General features: G+C 53.1%; 2 protein-coding genes and 1 long non-coding RNA gene across 10 annotated transcripts; 2 read left to right on the top strand and 1 right to left on the bottom strand.

The window, feature by feature from the left end:
- The first annotated feature begins 917 nt into the window (after positions 1–917).
- Positions 918–7011, top strand: LOC132355350 (fibroblast growth factor 11). Of its 4 annotated transcripts, XM_059907648.1 has the most exons (6): positions 918–1324; positions 1993–2233; positions 3890–4000; positions 4205–4308; positions 4930–5128; positions 5396–7011. In XM_059907648.1, exons 2-6 carry the CDS (start codon positions 2041–2043, stop codon positions 5572–5574), a joined length of 786 nt encoding a protein of 261 aa, XP_059763631.1. In that variant the 5' UTR covers positions 918–1324; positions 1993–2040; the 3' UTR covers positions 5575–7011. The 4 variants fall into 4 exon arrangements, with proteins under 4 accessions (XP_059763631.1, XP_059763632.1, XP_059763630.1 ...); XM_059907649.1 differs by lacking the exon at positions 918–1324 and having other exon boundaries at positions 1974–2233; positions 5014–5128; XM_059907647.1 differs by lacking the exon at positions 918–1324 and having other exon boundaries at positions 1974–2233.
- Positions 3649–7571, bottom strand: LOC132355358 (uncharacterized). Its single transcript, XR_009499592.1, has 2 exons — positions 6922–7571; positions 3649–5043 (listed from the first exon to the last, which is right to left on the bottom strand). It is a non-coding gene; the product is annotated as an uncharacterized LOC132355358 (long non-coding RNA).
- LOC132355339 (acetylcholine receptor subunit beta) lies at positions 7142–19402 on the top strand. 5 transcript variants are annotated; one of them, XM_059907628.1, is made up of 11 exons: positions 7142–7274; positions 7360–7499; positions 8090–8134; positions 8687–8796; positions 8901–9009; positions 9375–9522; positions 9986–10195; positions 13090–13313; positions 13989–14059; positions 14343–14490; positions 14795–15372. In XM_059907628.1, exons 1-11 carry the CDS (start codon positions 7208–7210, stop codon positions 14933–14935), a joined length of 1413 nt encoding a protein of 470 aa, XP_059763611.1. In that variant the 5' UTR covers positions 7142–7207; the 3' UTR covers positions 14936–15372. The 5 variants fall into 5 exon arrangements, with proteins under 5 accessions (XP_059763611.1, XP_059763610.1, XP_059763609.1 ...); XM_059907627.1 differs by lacking the exons at positions 13989–14059; positions 14795–15372 and adding exons at positions 13807–13988; positions 17208–17369 and having other exon boundaries at positions 7143–7274; XM_059907626.1 differs by lacking the exon at positions 13989–14059 and adding an exon at positions 13807–13988 and having other exon boundaries at positions 7144–7274.
- Positions 19403–20274: the final 872 nt, after the last annotated feature.

Here is a 20274-nt window from a genome sequence, read left to right as displayed (position 1 = left end):
TGAGCGCCTTGGGCCCGAAGAACCCGTTCTAGAAGGCCTCCTCGCCGGTTCCTCCGCTTCCTCCCACCCTCCTCCCGCCGCATCCCTGGCACAGGTCGTTCCATTCTGGCCTCTCCACTTTCCAAATCTGTGGCCAGCACCCCTCCTGCTCCCGTGCAGCCTCTGGCATCCATCTCCCGCCAGTTCTTATGGTCTTTTCTCTTAGGAGTCAATAGGGATGGGGGTAACATATCTGCTGAAAAAACGTGTAAAGGAGAAAGGTATGGAGACCAGGGACTGACCAATTTGTCTCACACAAAAGCAGAGATATTAAGGAGGCCGGATTTCACCCCAGGCTAGACCTCACCACCACCGCTATCTCTTCAGTTATTCCCCCCACCTTCCTCATCCAGTTCTGTCCTCCATCCCGGGCAGTAGGGTCCCTTTCTCCATTCTCAGGGCATCTGCCATTCCATCTATCTAAGCCCAACCTCTCCCCCCATCCAGAGTTCCATTCAGTGGAGTCGCCTCCTTGTCCCTCCTCCTCTGAACCCCGAGACATGCGAGACATGCGGCCTTGTCTCGGCTCCACCTGTCTCTAAGACCGTCCCCACTCCCTGCCTCCAAGGAACCCCAGGGTTCCGCCCGCCCAGCTTCACCCCCCCCATCTCTTTCCCGGAGTCTCCGCCCCCTGCCCCGCCCCCGGGCCGGCTCTCGGAGGAGGGGAGAGCTGCTGTCGCCGCCGCCGCCTCAGCTTCCCACAGCCGCTACCGCTGCCGCCGCTGCCGCCGCTCCGCTTGGTCCAGCCGCCAGGCCCAGTGCTCACTTCGCCAGACCAGGGCGCTCTGCGGAGACACCCTCACTCCTTCCTGGGGTCCGGGACGCCTAGCCGGGCGTGGGGGGAAGCTCCGCTTGCGGGGTACAGGGAGGGAGGAGCCTGGAACCAGAGCCAGCGCCAGCCGTCCCCGGATCGACAAGACAGGACAGGTTGAGGGGCGTCGGGGAAGGAAGAGGGGGTGCTATAGGCAGTCCCGGGGAGGACAAGGAAGCCCTGTCGCAGAAAGCTCTGATGCGCTCTGACTTATAGCGGGTCTGTTCACATTTGGGGACCCGTGACAACGTGGGTGCACTCCTCTCTCGGGGGGCTGGTTGGATTGGAGGGCGTGGGATCTAAACAGCACCAGCTGTCCCCGAGGAAATTAGGGGCTGCCAGAAAAAAACAAAAAAGCCAAAAACCTATGCTCCTTATTCCGAGGTGACAGAGGGCCCTCCAGACAACCACCTGGTGTAACCACTAGGAAGGGCGGATTTGGAGGTGACTTCAAAAGGAGTGGAGGGTAACAAGGTGAGGAAAGGGGCTCAGCAGCTGGAACCCTGTGCCACTAGAAATGGGGGTGACTTGGTAAAAACCGGTATCGTCCAGAGACAGGGTCTGGGAACCTCTTCTTGCTGATTGGCGACAGTCTGGATATTTCAAGGCATAGTTTTTTGGGGATTTCAGTGAAAAAAAGTGGGGGATTCTTCACTTAGAGGGTGGCAAAGGAAAAGACACCAAGGTTGGGTTCTTCCTAGACACTGGCAGCACCCCAGCAGGGGTGGGGTGAGCTAATATCCCCAAAGCTAAGGACCCACACCCTTAAAATTACAAGAGTGGCTTTGGCAGGAGTGCAGGGCCCGGAAATAGGGTGGAAAGGTGCCTGGGGATATTGGAACCACATCCTGGAAAATTTGAGGGTCTTGGCTTTGGGATAGTGTTAGTGGGGGACAGGGACACTGGAGATCAGAGAAGGGGGAGTTTTCTGTGGGGGGCAAAGGTCGAGGGTGGGGTCAACTGAGAGGTACATAGGCTGCTGGGTCTGGCGAAGCTAGCACGAGGCCCAAGGGTGGGAGCTGGTGCCTGGGGTGGGGGTCGTCTAGGGCTTATCCTCAGGTCCCGTGGGTGAGGCGGCGAGTCGGACCGGAGAGGCAAGACCATGTCCTGGTGAGCTAGCGGGCTTCTCTGGGGGGTCCCAGCGCGCTCCGGGAGCCTGCCGGTTTTGGGGTGTCTCCTCCCGGGGCGCCATGGCGGCACCGGCCAGCAGCCTGATCCGGCAGAAGCGGGAGGTCCGCGAGCCCGGGGGCAGCCGGCCCGTGTCAGCGCAGCGGCGCGTGTGTCCCCGCGGCACCAAGTCCCTTTGCCAGAAGCAGCACCTCATCCTGCTGTCCAAGGTGCGACTGTGCGGGGGGCGGCCCGCGCGGCCGGACCGCTGCCCGGGTGAGTGGCTGGGGCGGGGTCTCCGGGCCGGGGGTCTCTCTGCCTGGGAGGTTGAGGCCAGGGACTCGGAAGAGCGGGGCCCGACTGACGGCGGCTCCCTGAAAGTGAAAGGGGGTGCACCTGGACCATAAACTCTCGGCCAGACGATGCCTCAGTTTCCCTTCTCTCTCGCCCATAACCCCGAGTCTCCTTGCTTTCGAGGGCAAGGGGAAGGCTTGAGGGGCTAAGCCTGGTGCCCCGAAGCCTGGCAGCTCCCGCTCGCCCCCCCTCCCAACACACGAGTCCCCACCCCCACCGTCCTCTGCCTACGTGCGGTCTCTCGCGATTCTTTCAATGCCGAGCGGAGGGGCCTGGGGGTTCCGGACGCCTGGGTCACCCCGAGGGTTTCTGCGGCTCCGGCAGCCCCGCCCCCGCCCCGCTTCTCCCGCTCCTCCGAGCCTTGGCTCCGTTCCTCCTCGCCGAGCTTGCCTGGCTCGGTACCAATCTCCCCAGCTCTCCCCGGGGTGTCCTTGCAGCTACCTCGCCAGTCCGCCCCTCTGTGCGCCCTCCTCCCGTGACCTGCACTTCAAGAAGGGAGCTGGGCACTCCCCCATGACCGCCTACGCGACTCCGAAATCGGGTCCCACGGGCTCAGGGGACCCTCTGCCGCGAGCAACTCAGACACACTACACGGCTGGATACCCGCACGGAGACTGGGGGTCGTACCATCTACGAGGGGGTACCGGGAACTCGGCCGCAAGCGCCGGGGGAGGAGAGTTGTGAGGGTTAGCGTGTGGTCCCCGTCCAGGTGCGACAGGCGGGAAGTCCCTCTGGCCTCGCTCCCGCCCGCTCCCAGCTCCCCTAGGGGGAGACCCCCCCGCCCCCCGCTGGCGTCCTCCTCCCCCCGCCGCCGGCCCTCCGCAGTGGTACGGTCCGCAGCCCACCCTTTGAGTGGGACCCAGCCCCCACGTGAGTCAGCCTGCCTCACCAGCTCCCTGGCCCCCTCCCCCATTTCCTTGGTTTGCTACCGAATATCCCCCATCCCAGGCGGGTTACCTGGCTGAAGGGGAGAGGCTGAGCCTCAGGGAGGGCTGGGCCCCCGCGAGCCAGCAGACTGACAGACAGACAGACAGACAGATGGGTCAGTGTCAGACAGGCCGGCGCTGGGCCAAGGCGAGGCCCGCGAGAAGCGAGCGGCAGCCGCAGCAGCAGGTGCTGAGTCAGCGTCAGGCCCAGTCCCACCCCCACTCCTGAGGGGGCGCCCCTACCCTGGGGTCACCTTACTGCCCCCCACATTCGCAAACACACTGCCGCTTCAGCAGCTCTGCCTGTCTCCCTTTGTCCTCTGCCTTTCCATGTATCTCTCCCCTTCCTCTACCTTCTTCTCCCCTCCCCCCATTCTGGTTGAGCTGTAGAGTAGGAATTAAGCCTTTAAATAAATTTCAATCAATTAAACTGAAAGCTGGTTAGAGGAAGCAGAAGGGACCCACACCCCAGCTTCCTCTGGAGTCAAAGAGAGGTGGGAGAGACCTTGCTTAGAGGGTCAGGGAGCTGGGGCCCTGGGACCCTCTTCCTTCCCTCCATCCTCCTTTCTTTCTCTCCTCTGATCCCGCCAAGTGTAGCAATGTTTCTGGGAACAGAGATGTCATGTTCCAAGATGAATGTCTCTTTCTCCAGAGCCTCAGCTCAAAGGCATCGTCACCAAACTGTTCTGCTGCCAGGGTTTCTACCTCCAGGCGAATCCCGACGGGAGTATCCAGGGCACCCCAGAGGACACCAGCTCTTTCAGTGAGAGGGGAAGCCAGCTGCTGGGTGGGAAGGGGGAGAGCAGGCATAGGAGATGACAATCCTATTGTGGCTTCAGGTTCTGTTGTTTTCAGTCTGGCTCTTTGACCCCGCAAAGGAAGAAGTAGAACTGGGACCAGAATTGAGGGGGGGCTCAGATGGGGATTGGAGGCTTGGGGTACTGATACCTCTTCTCTCCACCCCCAGCCCACTTCAACCTGATCCCTGTGGGGCTCCGTGTAGTCACCATCCAGAGTGCCAAGCTGGGTCACTACATGGCCATGAACGCTGAGGGGCTGCTCTACAGCTCGGTGAGACAAGGGGGCAGAGTGGCCTGGAGTCAGGGGACTCCCCTAGCTACAGCCTTCCCAACTACAGATATTTTGCAGCTCAGGGCCTCCTCTCCCTCCAGCTCTTGCCGACACCCTGTCCTCACTGCCCGCTCCCAAGCACCTCCTCTAGGGTCCCTCCAATCCCTTCTCCTCCAATAGCCTCCTAAACACCCCCAGGCTCTTTGAATGTCCAACTCTTTCAACCTTTTAGAACCCCTGTGTCTTCTCCAACCTCCTCTAGACCTCATTATTACTCACTTCCCCAGAGTCATTCAGGATACTGGGGAAGGATTCAGGAACTCCTCCAAGCAGAAATTCTCTCCAGGTCCCCTGGATGGTGAGAGGTTGGGAGTAGAGCAGAGAGAAGTTATCTTCTTATTCCAGGCCCCCAGAAGTCTAGTTCCTGGCCCTCGGGGGCCACCAGACTCTTCCTCATCCTCCCTTTCTCCCAGTTCCTGCGTGGGCTCAGAAGTTGGCTCTCCCAGTCTCAAACGTATGGATTATATCCTGCCTTGTTCTTCCCAGGGCTCCCTTCTGTTCAGTGATGCGTCTTTTTGTCTTTCTGTCTGTGTGTGCCTTTCTGGGTCTTTGTCTCCTCAGCCACATTTCACAGCTGAGTGTCGCTTTAAGGAGTGCGTCTCTGAGAATTACTATGTCCTGTACGCCTCTGCTCTCTATCGCCAGCGTCGTTCTGGCCGGTCCTGGTACCTGGGCCTGGACAAGGAGGGCCGAGTCATGAAGGGAAATCGAGTCAAGAAGACCAAGGCAGCCGCCCACTTTGTGCCCAAGCTCCTGGAGGGTGAGTATGGACCCCCAGGGAAGAGGTGGACCACATGGGACGGTATTGACCTTGACAGGGACATTTAGTGACACACAGCTAAGGGGCTATAAGTGTTTTAAGAGGACACATGCTATGACAGGTCAAGCCAGGAAGGCTCTGGCCTTTGGAGGTTTGGGAAGCTCTCCTCCTGTGGGTTCCCAGAGGAGGATTGTAGGGGAAGGGAGCCCTTTCAGAGCTCTCTTGGTGCCTAACTCTCCTTCCTGCTCCTCTCTCTCCCCTTCACAGTGGCTGGGTACCGGGAGCCTTCTCTCCACAGTGTCCCTGAGACCTCCCCTTCCAGGCCCCCTGCCCCCTGCCATGCAGTCCCCGGACTGGAGGCTCCCTACCCTCGCCACCACCACAGCCTGTCTCCCAGCCCTGCTTCTGGCCCTGCTCTCACCCCTGCTGCCACGCTCATGCCCTGAGCAGCCAGGTCCCACCAGGTGCTCTACCCAGAGGGAGCCTAGGGGCCGGCCGTGACTTCCGGGGCTGCTGAGACCCTCAGATCCTTGGGCCCGGGAAAGGGGTCAGAGAGGGGGGATGTCTGAAAATGGTCCTGGCTGATCACTTCTTTCCTTCCACACTCACACCCTCCAAAGCCTTTTCCCGAGATGGCGCGGGGAGTTCCAAAACTGACAAAACCAGGGCATAAATCTTCCGCACCCCGGGCTCAGGCAGTTCCTGGAGCCCTTTGCCCTTTTCATGGCCACCAAGCCATAGATTTATAGGTCCACTGGAGCTCAGGATTAGTTTCCTTCTTTCCCTACTCCACCTTTTGCCTTGTTCCAGACAGATTCTGGAACACCAGGCACCCCAGCCAGGGCCATTTCTGCACTCAGGGTCTGTGCTGGAACACAGGCATGCTGCCAGGCTCTGTTCTGGATCCATCAGGCTTCTGTCCTTCACCCAGATGGACCCCTGGTTTCCAAGTGGAGAGAGGCTGGATTTGGGCCCTGTCCAGCTGTTGGTCTTGGCCTGAATTGAGCCAGTCTCAGATCACCACAGGTTTAACTTTCTTACCCCAGAGACACCCAATTCTAGAGCGTGATGTTCTAGACACGTACGGAGCCATACTTCCTTCTGAATCTCAGCTCTAGGACATAGACCACGACTCTCAGCCCTTCCCTCTAGGATGGAACTAGAGCCTATATAGCCATGTTATTGCTCTAGAGTAAGAGTTCTAGACCCACGCTCCCACCTTCTCTAGTGATACCTGTTAAGCAGGAGCTCTGGAAAGGACCCAGCTATGATTCACAAAGAACTAAGTTCTGGCTGGATCAAGAACCACTTCTTGTTTTCCCTAGACAATTTTCCAAAAATCTTATTCTTTCTATAGAATGCTAACCTTCTTTTTTACATGCAGTTTCTAGCTCCTGCAACTCAGCTGGGGTCCTGCCAGGGAACAGAGGCTGAGGAAGGGCAGAGGAATTTTGGAAGGAATCCCTGGCTCATGGAAGAGCAGCTAGGATGGGGAAGGGGCCAGAACTATGGCATGACTGGACCTGTGCCTGGGTTGGGGGGACATGAACACTTAGCTACCTCAGCAGGAATTCCTTCCAGGTCCCCTTTAAAGCTGAGGTCTTTAGGGTAATGGGTCTAGAATAAAAAAGACAAATGGGACATAGCTTTGACCCCCCCCAAATGAGGAGACCCCAATTCAGCAATAAGTCCCACCCTTCTCCCCTACAGGTCAGGCCAAAGAGGGTGAGGGCCTCTTGGTCTCTAGACCTCATACACCCCTCCAGCTTCTAACTGAATAGAACTTGCTTTACCTCAGCTGGATGTTAGGTACCCAAAAAGGCTCTGCTCCCAGGGGACCGGTCTCCACTCCATGCTTTCTCAATTAAAGACGATTTATACAATTGAAGTGTTGTCTGCCATCTGTGGGTAGCAGGCTTTGGCAGTTGCTCGGGGAGGGATCAAGTCGCAGGGGCGGGGCGGGGCGGGTGGGCTGCCCCCCAATAACAGGTGCACATTCCTGGGCGCCTCGTCACTTCCCCTGCGCTGGCTGTCCTGGCGGCTCATCCAAGCGGACTCACTGAGCGACGCGGGCGGGCTATGACACCAGGGGCGCTGCTGCTGCTGCTGCTGCTGCTGGGGGCGTTGGGGGCGCCGTTCGCCCCGGGTAAGTCTGGGCCTCAAAGGGGCAGTGACAGGGCCAGAGGTCGTGGCCAGGAACCAGAGCTTCACTCAGTTCTCTCCTCCTCCAGGCGCCCGCGGCTCGGAAGCGGAGGGCCGACTCCGTGAGAAACTTTTCTCGGGCTATGATAGCTCGGTGAGGCCGGCGCGGGAGGTGGGAGACCGCGTCGGGGTCAGCGTTGGTCTCAGCCTAGCGCAATTAATCAGCCTGGTGAGGGCGCACGCGGGGAGTTAAGGTCTGGCCCACCAGCCGGCTGGGGGCGTGGCTTTAGGCAGGGCGGGACCCAGGGACCACTGGGGGCGGGGTCCGGGGCGAGGCCAGGCTGGGAGACTGACGGGCGGTTGGTAGAGATTGGGTCGAAATCGGACCAATGGACGACCTGTGGGCGTGGCTGCTGGACGGGCCAGGATTGAGCCGGGCAGGATGATGAACGGGCCTGTGGGCGGATCTCACAGTGGAGCTGGGGCCGATGGACAGGCCGGAGAGCGGACCTGGAGGCGGGGTCACAGGCTGGGGCGGACCTTGGTGCCGGACAGGGTCAATAAACAACAGCGGGCAGAGATTCACTCCGGCCGGGGCCGGGACTGGGACTGGTAAATGAACTGGCGGGCTGTACGGCCAGCAGGAAGTTTACGAGATAGAGGCGGGGCTTAAACCAACGCAGCTTATAGGAGGTGGGGCTTGAACCCAAGAGGGTGCGACTCAGAAAAAGAGGGGAGTTTCCAGGGAGAGTTTACCCACCGAGCCCCTCATTTCTCTACACTGACATCATATCTACCCTTTAAACTTTTCCCTTCTAGAACGAGAAGGATGAGGAGATGAGCACAAAGGTCTACTTAGACCTGGTACGGACACCCCCGCAGGGTGGGAAAGGGCGGGCGTCCCGCTGCCTTTACAATTTTCTCGAATGTCCCGTCCCGCACAGTAAGATTTTTTTTTTCTTTTTTTTGCATCACGACCTCAGAAAACACATTTATAACTGAAACAGAAGCTTCAGGAAACAATAACTATCTTTACTATGGGAGCTGCATTCCATGTGTTTTTCATTCTAAATTTTTTTTTTTTTTAACATTGGTTTGGGGCCACTCATTTGATTCCGGACCTATGAAAAGGGTCGTTAACTGCAGTTTGAAAACCACTGTTTTAGAGGCTAGCGTGCAACCCCCTCGTTTTTACAGAAAGAAGAAACTGGGGCCCGATGAGAGGGAAGGGGAAATTAGTTGATAGGGTCCCAAAGAGTGCAGGTGGAGTCTTAAACAGAGCCCCGGCCTCCAGAACCACAGACCATGCCTGCGCGGCTCTCTTCCCTTGCACTCCCTGCCCGGGCTTCCTTCGCACATCCCAAGACTCCTTCCAGCCTCCAGCCCCAGACGGCCCCTCAGCCTCTGCTTCCCTAGGAGTGGACTGACTACAGGCTGAGCTGGGACCCTGAGGAGCACGAGGGCATCGATTCACTCCGCATCACTGCCGAATCCGTGTGGCTACCAGACGTGGTGCTCCTAAACAAGTGAGGATGTTCCCAAAGTCTGGGAGGTGGGGCAGGGCCTCTGGAGGGGCGCGGCCTCCGGAGGGAGGGGCCTGATCCCAGATGAGAAGATTCTTTCCCTGCAGCAATGACGGAAATTTTGATGTTGCTCTGGACATCAGCGTCGTGGTGTCCTCCGACGGCTCCGTGCGCTGGCAGCCCCCGGGCATCTATCGCAGCAGCTGCAGCATCCAGGTGTCCGGGCCCCACCTGGGAAGCTCAAGGCGCTCCTAGAAACCCTCACTCAGACATCCCTCCTCCATTATCCCCATGACCCTCACGTCTCCCTTACCCTTCTGATTTTCCGTTGAGTTTCATCTTCTCTGTCCACTTTCATTGACTTCCAGTCTTCCTCAGTGACCCCCCCCCTCCATTGTCCATGACCTCCCCACATAACCTTCTTATTCCTCTGTGACTCCACTTCTCTGTGATCTTCCCCTGGTGGTCCCCATCTCCCTAGTGCCCCATATCCTCTGACCCCTGTCTGCCCTGTGACCTCCCCAACTCCCCCAGCCCTGACCAGCTCTCTGGCAGCTCTAGTGACTCTCCACTCCATCCAGGTCACCTACTTCCCCTTTGACTGGCAGAACTGCACCATGGTGTTCAGTTCCTATAGCTATGACAGCTCAGAAGTCAGCCTGCAGACTGGCTTGGGTCCCGATGGGCAGGAGCGGCAGGAAGTGCACATTCATGAAGGCACCTTCATTGGTGAGTGGGCATGGCTCCCATGTCCATGGGCTTTATGATTTCCAGTTTCTAACAGGCTGATAAATATACTCCATCAGTGAGTCCCTGTGGGTTCAGCAAGATAGGTATAACTGTCTATATTTTGTGGTTATGGAAATTGAGACTTGCTCATTTATTAGAGATGGGCTGTCCAGCCCAGGGACCATAGCTAGCCCCTTATTACATCAGTCCCCCCTGCTCTAGGATGTGGCAGAGAAAGCCATATCTGGGAATTCCCTGGCGGTCCAGTGGTTAGGACTCCACACTTTCACTGCTGAGGGCCCGGGTTCAGTCCCTCATTGGGGAACTAAGATCCCACAAGCAGCGCAGTGGCGCGGTGAGGCAAAAAAAAAAAAAAAAAAAGAAAACAAAGCCTTATCTGGCACCAACAAAAACAGGTTCCACATCTGTGTCACCTTCTCTTCTCCCCCCTCCGCCCCCCAAGAGAATGGTCAATGGGAGATTATTCACAAGCCTTCTCGGCTAATCCAGCCTCCAGTGGATCCTAGGGGAGAGGGGGAAAGACGGCGTGAGGAAGTCACCTTCTACCTCATCATTCGCCGGAAGCCTCTCTTTTACCTGGTCAACGTCATTGCCCCATGCATCCTCATCACTCTTCTGGCCATCTTCGTCTTCTACCTGCCACCAGATGCAGGTAAGGGGGGAAGGGGCCCAGCACTCCTTCTTACCAATAGCTCAGCTTCTTCCTCTTCCCCCATAATACAGGGAAGGTTTTCCTGCCAACTCAAGCCTTCATGAACTGTGCTTCAGCAATCTCACCCAGGTTTTCCTTTCAGGAAGAGCCTTTGCCTCTGCATCCAGATTTCCCCTCCAACCTCAAGCTCTACCTCCCCTCTGCTGCTCACTTCTCCGCACCCAGTAACTTCTGAACTCTTCCCTTCAGAATCCTAGGGTCTCATCCTTGGAACTGCCACTCCTCTGACCAACAAACTCCCAGGCTTAGCTAACGCTTCCTTTCCCTTTCCCCATTCCTGGCATCCTCCCTCCCCCACTTGTCAAATGCCTACTAGTCCCTTAACCTCCTATCTCCCTTGGAAATAACAGCCAACATTTCTCTGGGAGACAGCACAATATGCTAACAGAGTAACCTTGGGCAAATTCCTTAATCTCTTAGTGTCCTAATCTGGAAATAGGACAGTCGTTGTCCCTCCCACATAGGACTATTTTGAGGATTAACTGAGTTAATAGAACTATGCCTGGTACTCTGTAAGCTTTGTGTTAAGTGTAGGTATAGTCTTTTCTAATTTTGAGCACTTGCTATAAGATAATACAAATAATGTGTTACATATATTAACTCAGTTCTAATCTTCACAACTCTGTGAGGTAAGTACTGAATTGTCTTCCCATTTCACAGAGGGTAAGTGAGTTTAAGTCATTCACCTGACATTACACAGAGAGAGGCAGCGTTGCTATTCCAACCCTGGTTAGTACTAGTCTGATTCAGAGACTGATATCCTAAACTCTCGTATTCAAAACATGCTTTCCTGGGAGTTCCCTGGTGGCCTAGTGGTTAGGATTCCGGGCTTTCACTGCTGTGGCCTGAAAAACAAAACAAAACAAACAAAAAACACGCTTTCCTTCTCTCTGTAATCAAGCCCTCTCTCAGTCTAGCGAAGGAGAGTGATGCAGCTCTAGAACACACTTCCACATGTAACTTCTTCTTCCTGGAGCAAGGCAAATCTTGGAACCCAACATTACAGGACTAAAGTAGAACAGACCATAAAAGTTATTTATTTCAATACCTTCCGTGAAGTTTGCAGTGCCTGTTGTATGCCACAGTAATAACCAGCCACCTGGCATATTCTTATATACTTGGTTTCATTTTTAGATCCTTCGATTTGCTATATAGCTCCTGCTACAGGGGTTGGTCCATTCATTCATGCAACAATATTTGTTGAACATCTGTAACATGCAAGGCACTGGGAATATATCAGTGAATAAAACAGACAAAAATCCCTGGTCTCATGGAGTTTATATTCTAGTGGGGGAGACAGTCAGTAAACATAATAAATAAACCCATTGGATAGTATATTATTATTTTTTTAATTAATTAATTAATTTAGGCTGCATTGGGTCTTCGTTGCTGCGCGGGGGCTTTCTCTAGTTGTGGTGAACAGGGGCTACTCTTCGTTGCAGTGCACGGGCTTCCCACTGCGGTGGCTCCTCTTGTTGTGGAACACGGGATCTAGGCGCACGGGCTTCAGTAGTTGTGGCACACGGGCTCAGTAGTTGTGGCTCGCGGGCTCTAGAGCGCAGGCTCAGTAGTTGTGGCGCACGGGCTTAGTTTCTCCGCGGTATGTGGGATCCTCCCGGACCAGGACTCGAACCCGTGTCCCCTGCATTGGCAGGCGATTCCTAACCACTGTGCCACCAGGGAAGTCCTAGATAGTATATTAGGAGAGGTCAATTCCTAAGAAGGAAAATGAAGTAGGAAAAGGGTTTGGGGAGGATGAGAATGGGGGTAGGGGTTGCAATTTATTTATTTATTTAGACAATTTTATTGAAATATAGTTGATTTACAATGTTGTGTTTCATTTCTGCTGTACAGCAAAGTGACTCAGTTATAGATATATATATTCTTTTTCATATTCTTTTCCGCTATGATTTATCACAGGGGTTGCAATTTAAAAATAGGATGGTCAGTGAATGCCTCACTAAAAAGGGAATGTTTGATCAATATTTGAACAAAGACTTGAAGGAAGTGAGAGAATGACCCTGGTAGATATCTGGGGGAAGAAATTACCAGGAGGAGTTAACAGTGAATGCAAAGGCTCTGAGGTGGCGTGTGCCTTGCATATCCAAGAAATAGCCAATGTAACTGAATGAAGTAAGCAAGAGAGAAAACAGTAGGAGATGTAGTCAGAGAGCTAATGGGAAGGCCTTGTAGACTTCAGTAAGGACTCTTATGCTAAAGGCGATGGGAAGCCACTGGAGTGATATGATCTGATTTACATTTTAACGCGATCAATCTGGCTGCTCTGTTGAGAACAGTCAGCAGGGGGGCAAAGGATGAAGCAAAGAGGAGGCCTTTATAATAACTCAGATCTGAGGTAATGGTGGCTTGTACCAGGATGGTAGTGGTAGATGTGATAAGTCATCAGTTTCAGGATATCTTTTGAAGGTAGAGCCAATAGGGTTTGGTATGGATTGGATATGGGATGCGAGAGAGGAGAGCTGAGAATGACTCAAAGGGATTTGGCCTGAGCCACAGGAAAGATCGAGTTGTCGTTTATGAACTGGGGAACACTATGTGGGGAGTCGGTGGTGAGGGAATTAAGTTTTGGACATGTGAATTTCGAGATGTCTATTGGACACCCAAATGGAGAGGTTAAGTAGGCAGGTGGATACAAGTGTGGAATTTAGGGGAATCAGTCCAGGTTGGAGGTATAAATGTAGGAGTTATTTGCATGCAGTTGGCCCTTCCAAAAGCCTGTCCTTGAGTGAGCTGGAAACACGGTCACTGATTATGCCAGGGAGATTGCTTTCTGGCAAAGCCTAATCCTCCCGCCTTCCCCTCTGTCCCCCAAGGAGAGAAGATGGGGCTCTCGATCTTTGCCCTGCTGACCCTTACTGTGTTCCTGCTGCTGCTGGCAGACAAAGTGCCTGAGACCTCCCTGTCTGTCCCCATCATTATCAAATACCTCATGTTTACCATGGTCCTCGTCACCTTCTCAGTCATCCTTAGCGTCGTAGTCCTCAACCTGCACCATCGCTCACCCTACACCCACCAAATGCCCCTTTGGGTCCGTCAGGTAAGAAGATCTCCTCTCCAACCTGTGTTAACTCTCAATCCTAGTATTTGGCTTTTTGTCCCGGTATCGCTCCTCCCTCCCACCAACTTCAACCTTCCCTTTCACAGACCTGAGGGAGAACTACAACTCCTGGTAGAGTGTCAAAGTGCCAAGGTCTTTGGGTGTTGAAATGTTGCCCAATTAATTTTATCCTCCCATCATTAACATTGCGTAGATCCCAGACTCTCTTCATCAATACTGCCCATCGTGGGTCCCAAGGAAGCATTCTCAGGGTTAGGTACTATCAGGGTGGAAGCCCTCAGAACTTTTCTTTCCAGTCAGGATGCCTCCTAACCCACTTAAGAACTCTTGGGCTGTGTAGTTGCATTTCATCTGTGGGATGCATGCACGCATGCGCAAGAATGGGCACGTGCCGTGGGGGTGGTTGGCGGCTTCCCTTCTGGTCTGAAAGCATAAGAGCCCCCTCCAACACGCCTCTTCTTCTACTCTGCAGATCTTTATCCACAAACTCCCTCTGTATCTGGGTCTGAAGAGACCCAAGCCTGAGAGAGACCAGATACCGGAGCCACCTCCTATACCTCTCAGGGATTCTCCAGGAAGTGGCTGGGGTCGGGGAACAGATGAATATTTCATCCGCAAGCCACCAAATGATTTTCTCTTCCCCAAACCCAACAGGTAGTATCTACTCCCCATCGCCCACGTAGAAGGGAGAGGGAGAACTACAGTTCCCAGAAGACTGTGCGCAGGCAGGCGTCCTAAGCTCCCGGAGGATGTCGTGGTTGAGCATCATGGGAGTTGCAGTATCCCTTCTGTTGCCCACTTTGCGGGGAGGTGGGGACTAAAGCGTACGGGAATAGGAGGAATTGCGGAAGGCTAGAGAGGGCGCCGCTGTCAGAGGGAACCTGAAGGGCTCTCTCACGTTTTGAAACCTGGACGGGCGTTGGAGGAGGGAGTTGGGGCGGGGCCTAGAGCACCCGCGCAGGCCGTCTTTGCGCCCCGGTCGTGGCCAAACAGACTCGCCTCATTCAGGTTCCAGCCTGAACTGTCTGCCCCGGACCTGCGGCGATTTATCGATGGTCCAAACCGGGCTGTGGGCCTGCCTCCCGAGCTACGGGAGGTCGTTTCCTCAATCAGCTACATCGCTCAACAGCTGCAGGAACAGGAGGACCACGACGCGGTGAGTCCGAAGAGGGTGGGCCAAGGCAAGGCCTGGGTGGCCTTGGCTCCACCCGCAAATTTAGGCTCCGCCCCCAGCACTCGATTTTATTTCTGATTGGAAGTTTGCCTCACTTGGTCCCGCCCCCTGGTTTCCGACTTGTTCTTTACTCACATCCGTCGCCCGCAGTTTCGCTCTCTGCTATTCTGCGGGCCCGCCCTTGTCTCAAAGCCGTGGTAGGAGGACCTGGGTGCGGCACAGGGCCTTGGGGCCGCCTTCCCTGGGGGTCTGGAGCTCAGGAACAGTTTCCTCTTCCTACCCTCAGCTGAAGGAGGACTGGCAGTTTGTGGCCATGGTGGTGGACCGCCTCTTCCTGTGGACCTTCATCATCTTCACGAGCGTCGGTACCCTCGTCATCTTTCTGGACGCCACGTACCACTTGCCCCCTCCCGACCCCTTTCCTTGAGGACGAGAGGGCCGAGACCGAGGTCCTTGACCAGTTGAATTGAGAGTTAGTTTGGTAGTACTCTCAAGCCCTGTACCTTTCTGCATCTTAACTCCTTCACTAGGAGTCCAATCCTCTCATCATTTCGTTTCTAGGGAGGAAGCCCAAGTGGGACTGGGCAGATGGGGGCCTTGGGCCCACCTGAAATGCACTATCCGCTTATTTACTCTTTGGCTTCTTGAAGAAGCTCCATTGGATATTCACACCTAGGTTGGCAATGAATGGAACAAAGAACAATCGCTAGCTTGTAAGCCTTCTGAGGGCAGGAACTATGTCTGTTCACTGTAATATCCCCAGCACCTAGCACAGATTCTAACCTATATAGCCGCTACCTCTGGTTGAATGAATAGGGAAATTTTTTTCTGTAAGGAAATACACTAATATCGCTTATATTTGCATGTTGGGACTAGTGGTCGTTTTTTCTTTGTTTTTACCTTTCTGTAGTTTATTGTATTTTGTAGTATGTATTATCTTTAGGATAAAAAAAGTTATTTTTGAAAGGATGCATTTGTAATGAGGATAAAAAAGCACACTGTAAAAACCTCAAGTTCCAGCTTTGGTGCTCAAACTTTGGACAAGCTACTAAACTGCTCTGTGCCTCAGTTTCCCCATCTGTAAAATGAAGCTAATAATAGTATCTGCTCCCTAGTCTGAGGATCATATGAGAAGATGAGAACAAAAGCATTATGCAGTATACATCAGAGGTTACAATCCGGTGTGTTTTGTTTGGCCCATGTTGTTGGCCAGCAGAATTTAAAATTTGAATTGGTTTGGTACTTTTAAAATGTGGATATTTCACAGAGAAATTTGGATTTCTGGCTTCTCCTGAAACTTTTTAAGAACTACAGTAGCACCAGGTCTGATTCCCCTGTTGGCAGCAACCTGCTAGAGCTGATTAGTGGCTGCCCACTCTGGTCAAGGTATTTGTACCAGAATTCCTCAAAGGCCCCACCCACCTGACCACTCATTTTACTTGCCCATCCCTGCATAACACTAGACAAAATACAGGGGAGGGGAGGAGGGACAGGGAGTTGAAGCCCGTGGGAGGCCAGGAGTGGAACAAGAAAGGGTGTTGGTGTCTCTTATGGCCATCACACATTTTGTGCCTCAGTTTCCTTTCAGTTTGGAGAAAAGGCTTCATCTGGGAGATGAAGATCTTGTGCCCAGCAGGCTGTGTTAATGTTTCTGCCTGGAGGTCAGAGCAAAGTCAGCTTGAGCCTAGTGGCTGCAGCAATTACAATGAAGTACCTAGGGTCAACAGGCTCTCACACCTACTCAACTGCTGGAAGTTGTTGTCCTAAGAGGGAGAATAGGGCTACAACTTGTAGGGATCCCTGTGGGACAAGGTTAGCATGTCCCTGTCCAGCCAGACCCACCAGCCACGCCAATAATTGCACCTGGCATCCCACTGTGGAGCACAGTTCGTTTGTCTTGTTGGTTTATTGGCCTAGAGAGTTGGACACACACACAAATGCGGAGATAAATATTGGTCAGTTTCTCTAAATCTGGGTCCTCACTACGTATAGAGCTAGAGTCTGTAGAATTCTAAATCTTGCGTGCTGTGGCACAGAACCAGTGGCCTTTCCACTCCACCGTCACCCTTCTTCCCAGGGAACATGGGGAAAGAGGGCACAAACTGACAAGACTTGATAATTTTCAAAAGACAAAGTTGCAAAATCCCAAATTTCCAACATGTGAAATTCACAGTATTCAAGTTCCCCAACTCAGATACATGTATTTTAATCGCCATTTCACCACAATCTCCTTTGTTGCCCAGAACCACCAAATTCTGGAAACTATTTTCCTAAATCATATTTTCAAAAAAATAAATGTCTACAGTCTCAGTTCTCCCAAAATGTCCATGGTTTTAGAATTTTGACCTGTTCTGAAATTCAAATTCCCTGGTCCATCCTCAACCCCTTCCATCTCTGTGCCTTTTTGCCTCAGAGGAGTGCAGGTTAAGGATATAGGGGGACTGTTAACGCATCTGCCCCCTGCCTCCAAGGCCTTCCTCAGTCTCTCTTATGGTTCCGCTGTGTGTGTGTGTGTGTGTGTGTGTATATATATATATATATATATATATATATATATATATATATATAATATATATAATTTGTGTGTAGATATATATGTATTCTTTATTATGTACTTTTTTCCGCAGTTTTTCTAAAGTGCCAGAAACAAGATTTGTGGGAATTTTTTTAGTGATTTTTTTTTTTTTTTTTTTTTGCAGATCTTCTCAGACCAGGGCTCGAACCCGCGTCTCCTGCATTGGCAGGCAGATTCTCAACCACTGCGCCACCAGGGAAGCCCTCTCCCAGATCCTTTGTCCTTCATCAACACAGCAACCACCAGAAGCCCTCCACCTTAATACAACCCCCCACCTTTCCCCCAACCTCCAAGTCTCCTCCGTCTGTCCTCTCTTCCCAGGGCCCCATCCCTCCCAGTTATCCACTACTTCCCAAACCCCAAACCAGCCCCAAGCCCCTGAACTTCGTGAGAATCTAGGCCTCAACCAAGGCTCTGTCCTCCAAAGGACCCCAGGCCCTTCAAAAGACTGTAGAGTTTCCAGAAACCCAGGCCTTACCCCAAATCCAGGCCTCCACAAGAACCCAGGCCTTACCCGAGACCCAGGTCTCCACAAGAACCCAGGCCTTACCCGAGAGCCAGGCCTCCCCAAGAACCCAAGCCTTGCTCAAGATCCAGGACTCCACAAGCTTCCAGGCCTTACCCAAGACCCTTATCTCTGCAAGAATCCAAACCTTTCCCAAGACTCTGACCTTCAGAAGAATCCAGTCATTACCCAAGGTTCTGGCTCCCAGAAGAGCTTAGGTTCTACTCGAGATGGACGTTTCTTTAAAAGCCCATATCTCCCCCAACCCTCTGGTCTCCACAAGAACACACCGTTTCTCCAAACTTCTGACATTCAGAGGAGCTCAGGCTTTATGCATGATTGTGGAGTCTATAGGAATCTAGAACGAAACCAAGAGACTGTACTCTATAAAAGTCAAGAGCTCTCCCAAAGAACTGACCTCCATAATAGCCCACACCCTTCTCAAGATTCTGGATGTTACAAGAGTACAGGTAGTGCCCAAGATCCAGGAGTCTCTAGGAGTCCAGACTTTACCCAAGATTCTGGGCCACAGAAGAGTCCATACCTTGCCCAAGACTCTGGAGTCAACAAGAGCTCAGGCCTTTGCCAGGAATCTGGCCTCCATAAGAGCCCAGGCCTTGTGCAAACCCCTCGCCTCCATAAGGGCTCAAGCCTTACCCGAGACTCAGGAGACTACAAGAATCCAGGTCTTACCCAAGATTCTGGAGTCTGCAGGAGCCAAGGCCTTACACAAGATTCTGACCTCCATAAGAATCCAGGCCTAACCCAAGCCACTGAAGTCAAAAGGAGATGTGGCCTTACCCAAGATGCTGGAATTTACAGGAGCTCAGAACATACCCACGACCCTAACTTCCACAAGTACTCAGGAATTAATCGAGATCCTGGCCCCCATAAGGGTCCAGCCCTTACTCAAGACTCTGGCTCATCCAAGAGATCAGGCCTCCATAACAACTCATGCCTTACCCCAAATCCAGGCCTCCACAAGAACCCTCTAGGAACTGACTCTGTCCAAGCTTTGGGCCCACATCAGACCCGAAAGTTATTTAGATCTGAGGCAGGTCCTCGAAAGGAGGATGCAGGGCAGCACACACCAGGGACTTCTGTCCCACCCAGTCAGAACTCCTGCTCTCCCAAGGCTCAGGTGACCTACAATGACCTGCAAACCTTCTCAGAGGTAACTGTGCTGATTGAGCTGCAATCATCCTCCCGGCGAGCAGGCGGCCAAGACTGGGTGTGCCACCCCATGGATACAGTTCCTCCAGCCTGCCAGAACTATCGCCAGATGTCTACGCCTCCCAAGACCAGCTGGAAGCCCTACTGTCCTGGGTCAGGCACCCGGCTAGGGCATGGGGTCTTTGACGCCCGCCAGAGACCGTTCAGAGCGGCTAGGGACAAGTGCGAAGCTCTGTCTCCCAGGCGCCTTCACTGAGAGACATCCAACAACTCACCGGAGACCATCAAGGAGTGGGGATATCAGTGTGTGATGAGAAACTTAGAGAAAGAGGGGACAGACATGCATGAGGGATAAAGAGACAAGAGAAGTGTTCTGTGGTTGTGTGAGGACATCCACCCCAGCCCCATCCCACAGGGCCTGATGAGGACCTAAACTATCCCTGCTTTCCCTCCATCGCTGTCTAGCTAAATCCGCTATCCCCAAGGCCCTAGAGCTGCATTGTCAATTACAGTAGCCACTAGCCAAATATGCCTATTAGAATATAAATTAGTTAAAATTAAGGAAAAGTAATTCTGTTAAAAATTAAGTTAAAAAGTTAAAAATTCTCTTCCTCAGTAAACAGAATTTCCCTGGCGTCCAATTCTGTTCCCTGGTGGTCCAGTTGTTGGGACTTGGCGCTTTCACTGCTGTGGCCGCGGTTCAATCCCTGGTCGGGGAACTCAGACCCTGCAAGCTTCATGGCTTGGCCAAAAAAGAAAAAAATTCTGTTCCTCAGTGTCATGATCTTCTAAGTGCTCAGTAGTCACATGGAGCTAGCGGATACTGCATTGGACGGCACAGATTTAGAACGTTTCCATCATCATGGAAAATGTTATTGGAGAGCAGTGCTTTAGAGTTTAGAGCAATTTTCCTTTCCCTGTCACCCACCCCCAGCATCTTAAAGCTCCCCCAGAGCCCAGAGAACTTAGTTCTTCTTAGGGTGGCTCAGAAGCCACCCTCTGGGGAGGAGGTAAGATGTAGGCATGGACACCCAACGCCTGATTTCCCCAGACTGTGAGAAAGAGCCCAGGCTTCAGTTTTCCTGATCTGGTCTCTTGGGTCACGACCAGAGGTATGGAAACTTGCCTCCCCCGTTTTGGGCTGTGTTTGGGGCTCGTGGTTACTGAGGGAGAAGACCTCTCTTGGTCAGTGACTAGGAAACCTTGTGTTTTAGGCTCCCCAAATTGAGCCTTGGATTCTGACGGTGCCCTCCTTCATAGGCCTCTAATTTTCTCGAGGTGTCTCCACTTAATTTTCTTGCCCATGGACTTAGGCCTAGTTCACTGTGGAGACAGACCCCTGGGAAAAAGGAATGTAAGAATTCCTGGTCCAGCATGCATTGGTCTAATCTGTGAGCGTATCTCTGGTGTCCTATCTTTCTGTCCTATTATTCTGGCTCCTAGTTTCAGCCTGGACTTAAGCTGTGTCCATGATAGCACTGGCCGCTGAGAGCAATTTCCTTCCCCTCATAAT

This window comes from Balaenoptera ricei, chromosome 20 (genome assembly GCF_028023285.1).
Source record: "Balaenoptera ricei isolate mBalRic1 chromosome 20, mBalRic1.hap2, whole genome shotgun sequence".
Classification (NCBI taxonomy): Eukaryota; Metazoa; Chordata; class Mammalia; order Artiodactyla; family Balaenopteridae; genus Balaenoptera; species Balaenoptera ricei.
The sequence above is the reverse complement of the archived record's forward strand: the minus strand, read 5'-3'. Positions and strand labels throughout refer to the sequence as shown.

Bases quoted from the DNA above. Each gene is read 5' to 3' on its own strand.
- LOC132355339 (XM_059907625.1), top strand. From the start codon at position 10,140: ATGCATCCTCATCACTCTTCTGGCCATCTTCGTCTTCTACCTGCCACC. The intron at 10,196-17,207 runs GTAAGGGGGGAA...TTTTTTTTGCAG, and splicing joins CTACCTGCCACCAGATGCAG to ATCTTCTCAGACCAGGGCTC.
- LOC132355350 (XM_059907646.1), top strand. From the start codon at position 4,516: ATGTCCAACTCTTTCAACCTTTTAGAACCCCTGTGTCTTCTCCAACCT. The intron at 5,129-5,395 runs GTGAGTATGGAC...TCCCCTTCACAG, and splicing joins TGTGCCCAAGCTCCTGGAGG to TGGCTGGGTACCGGGAGCCT.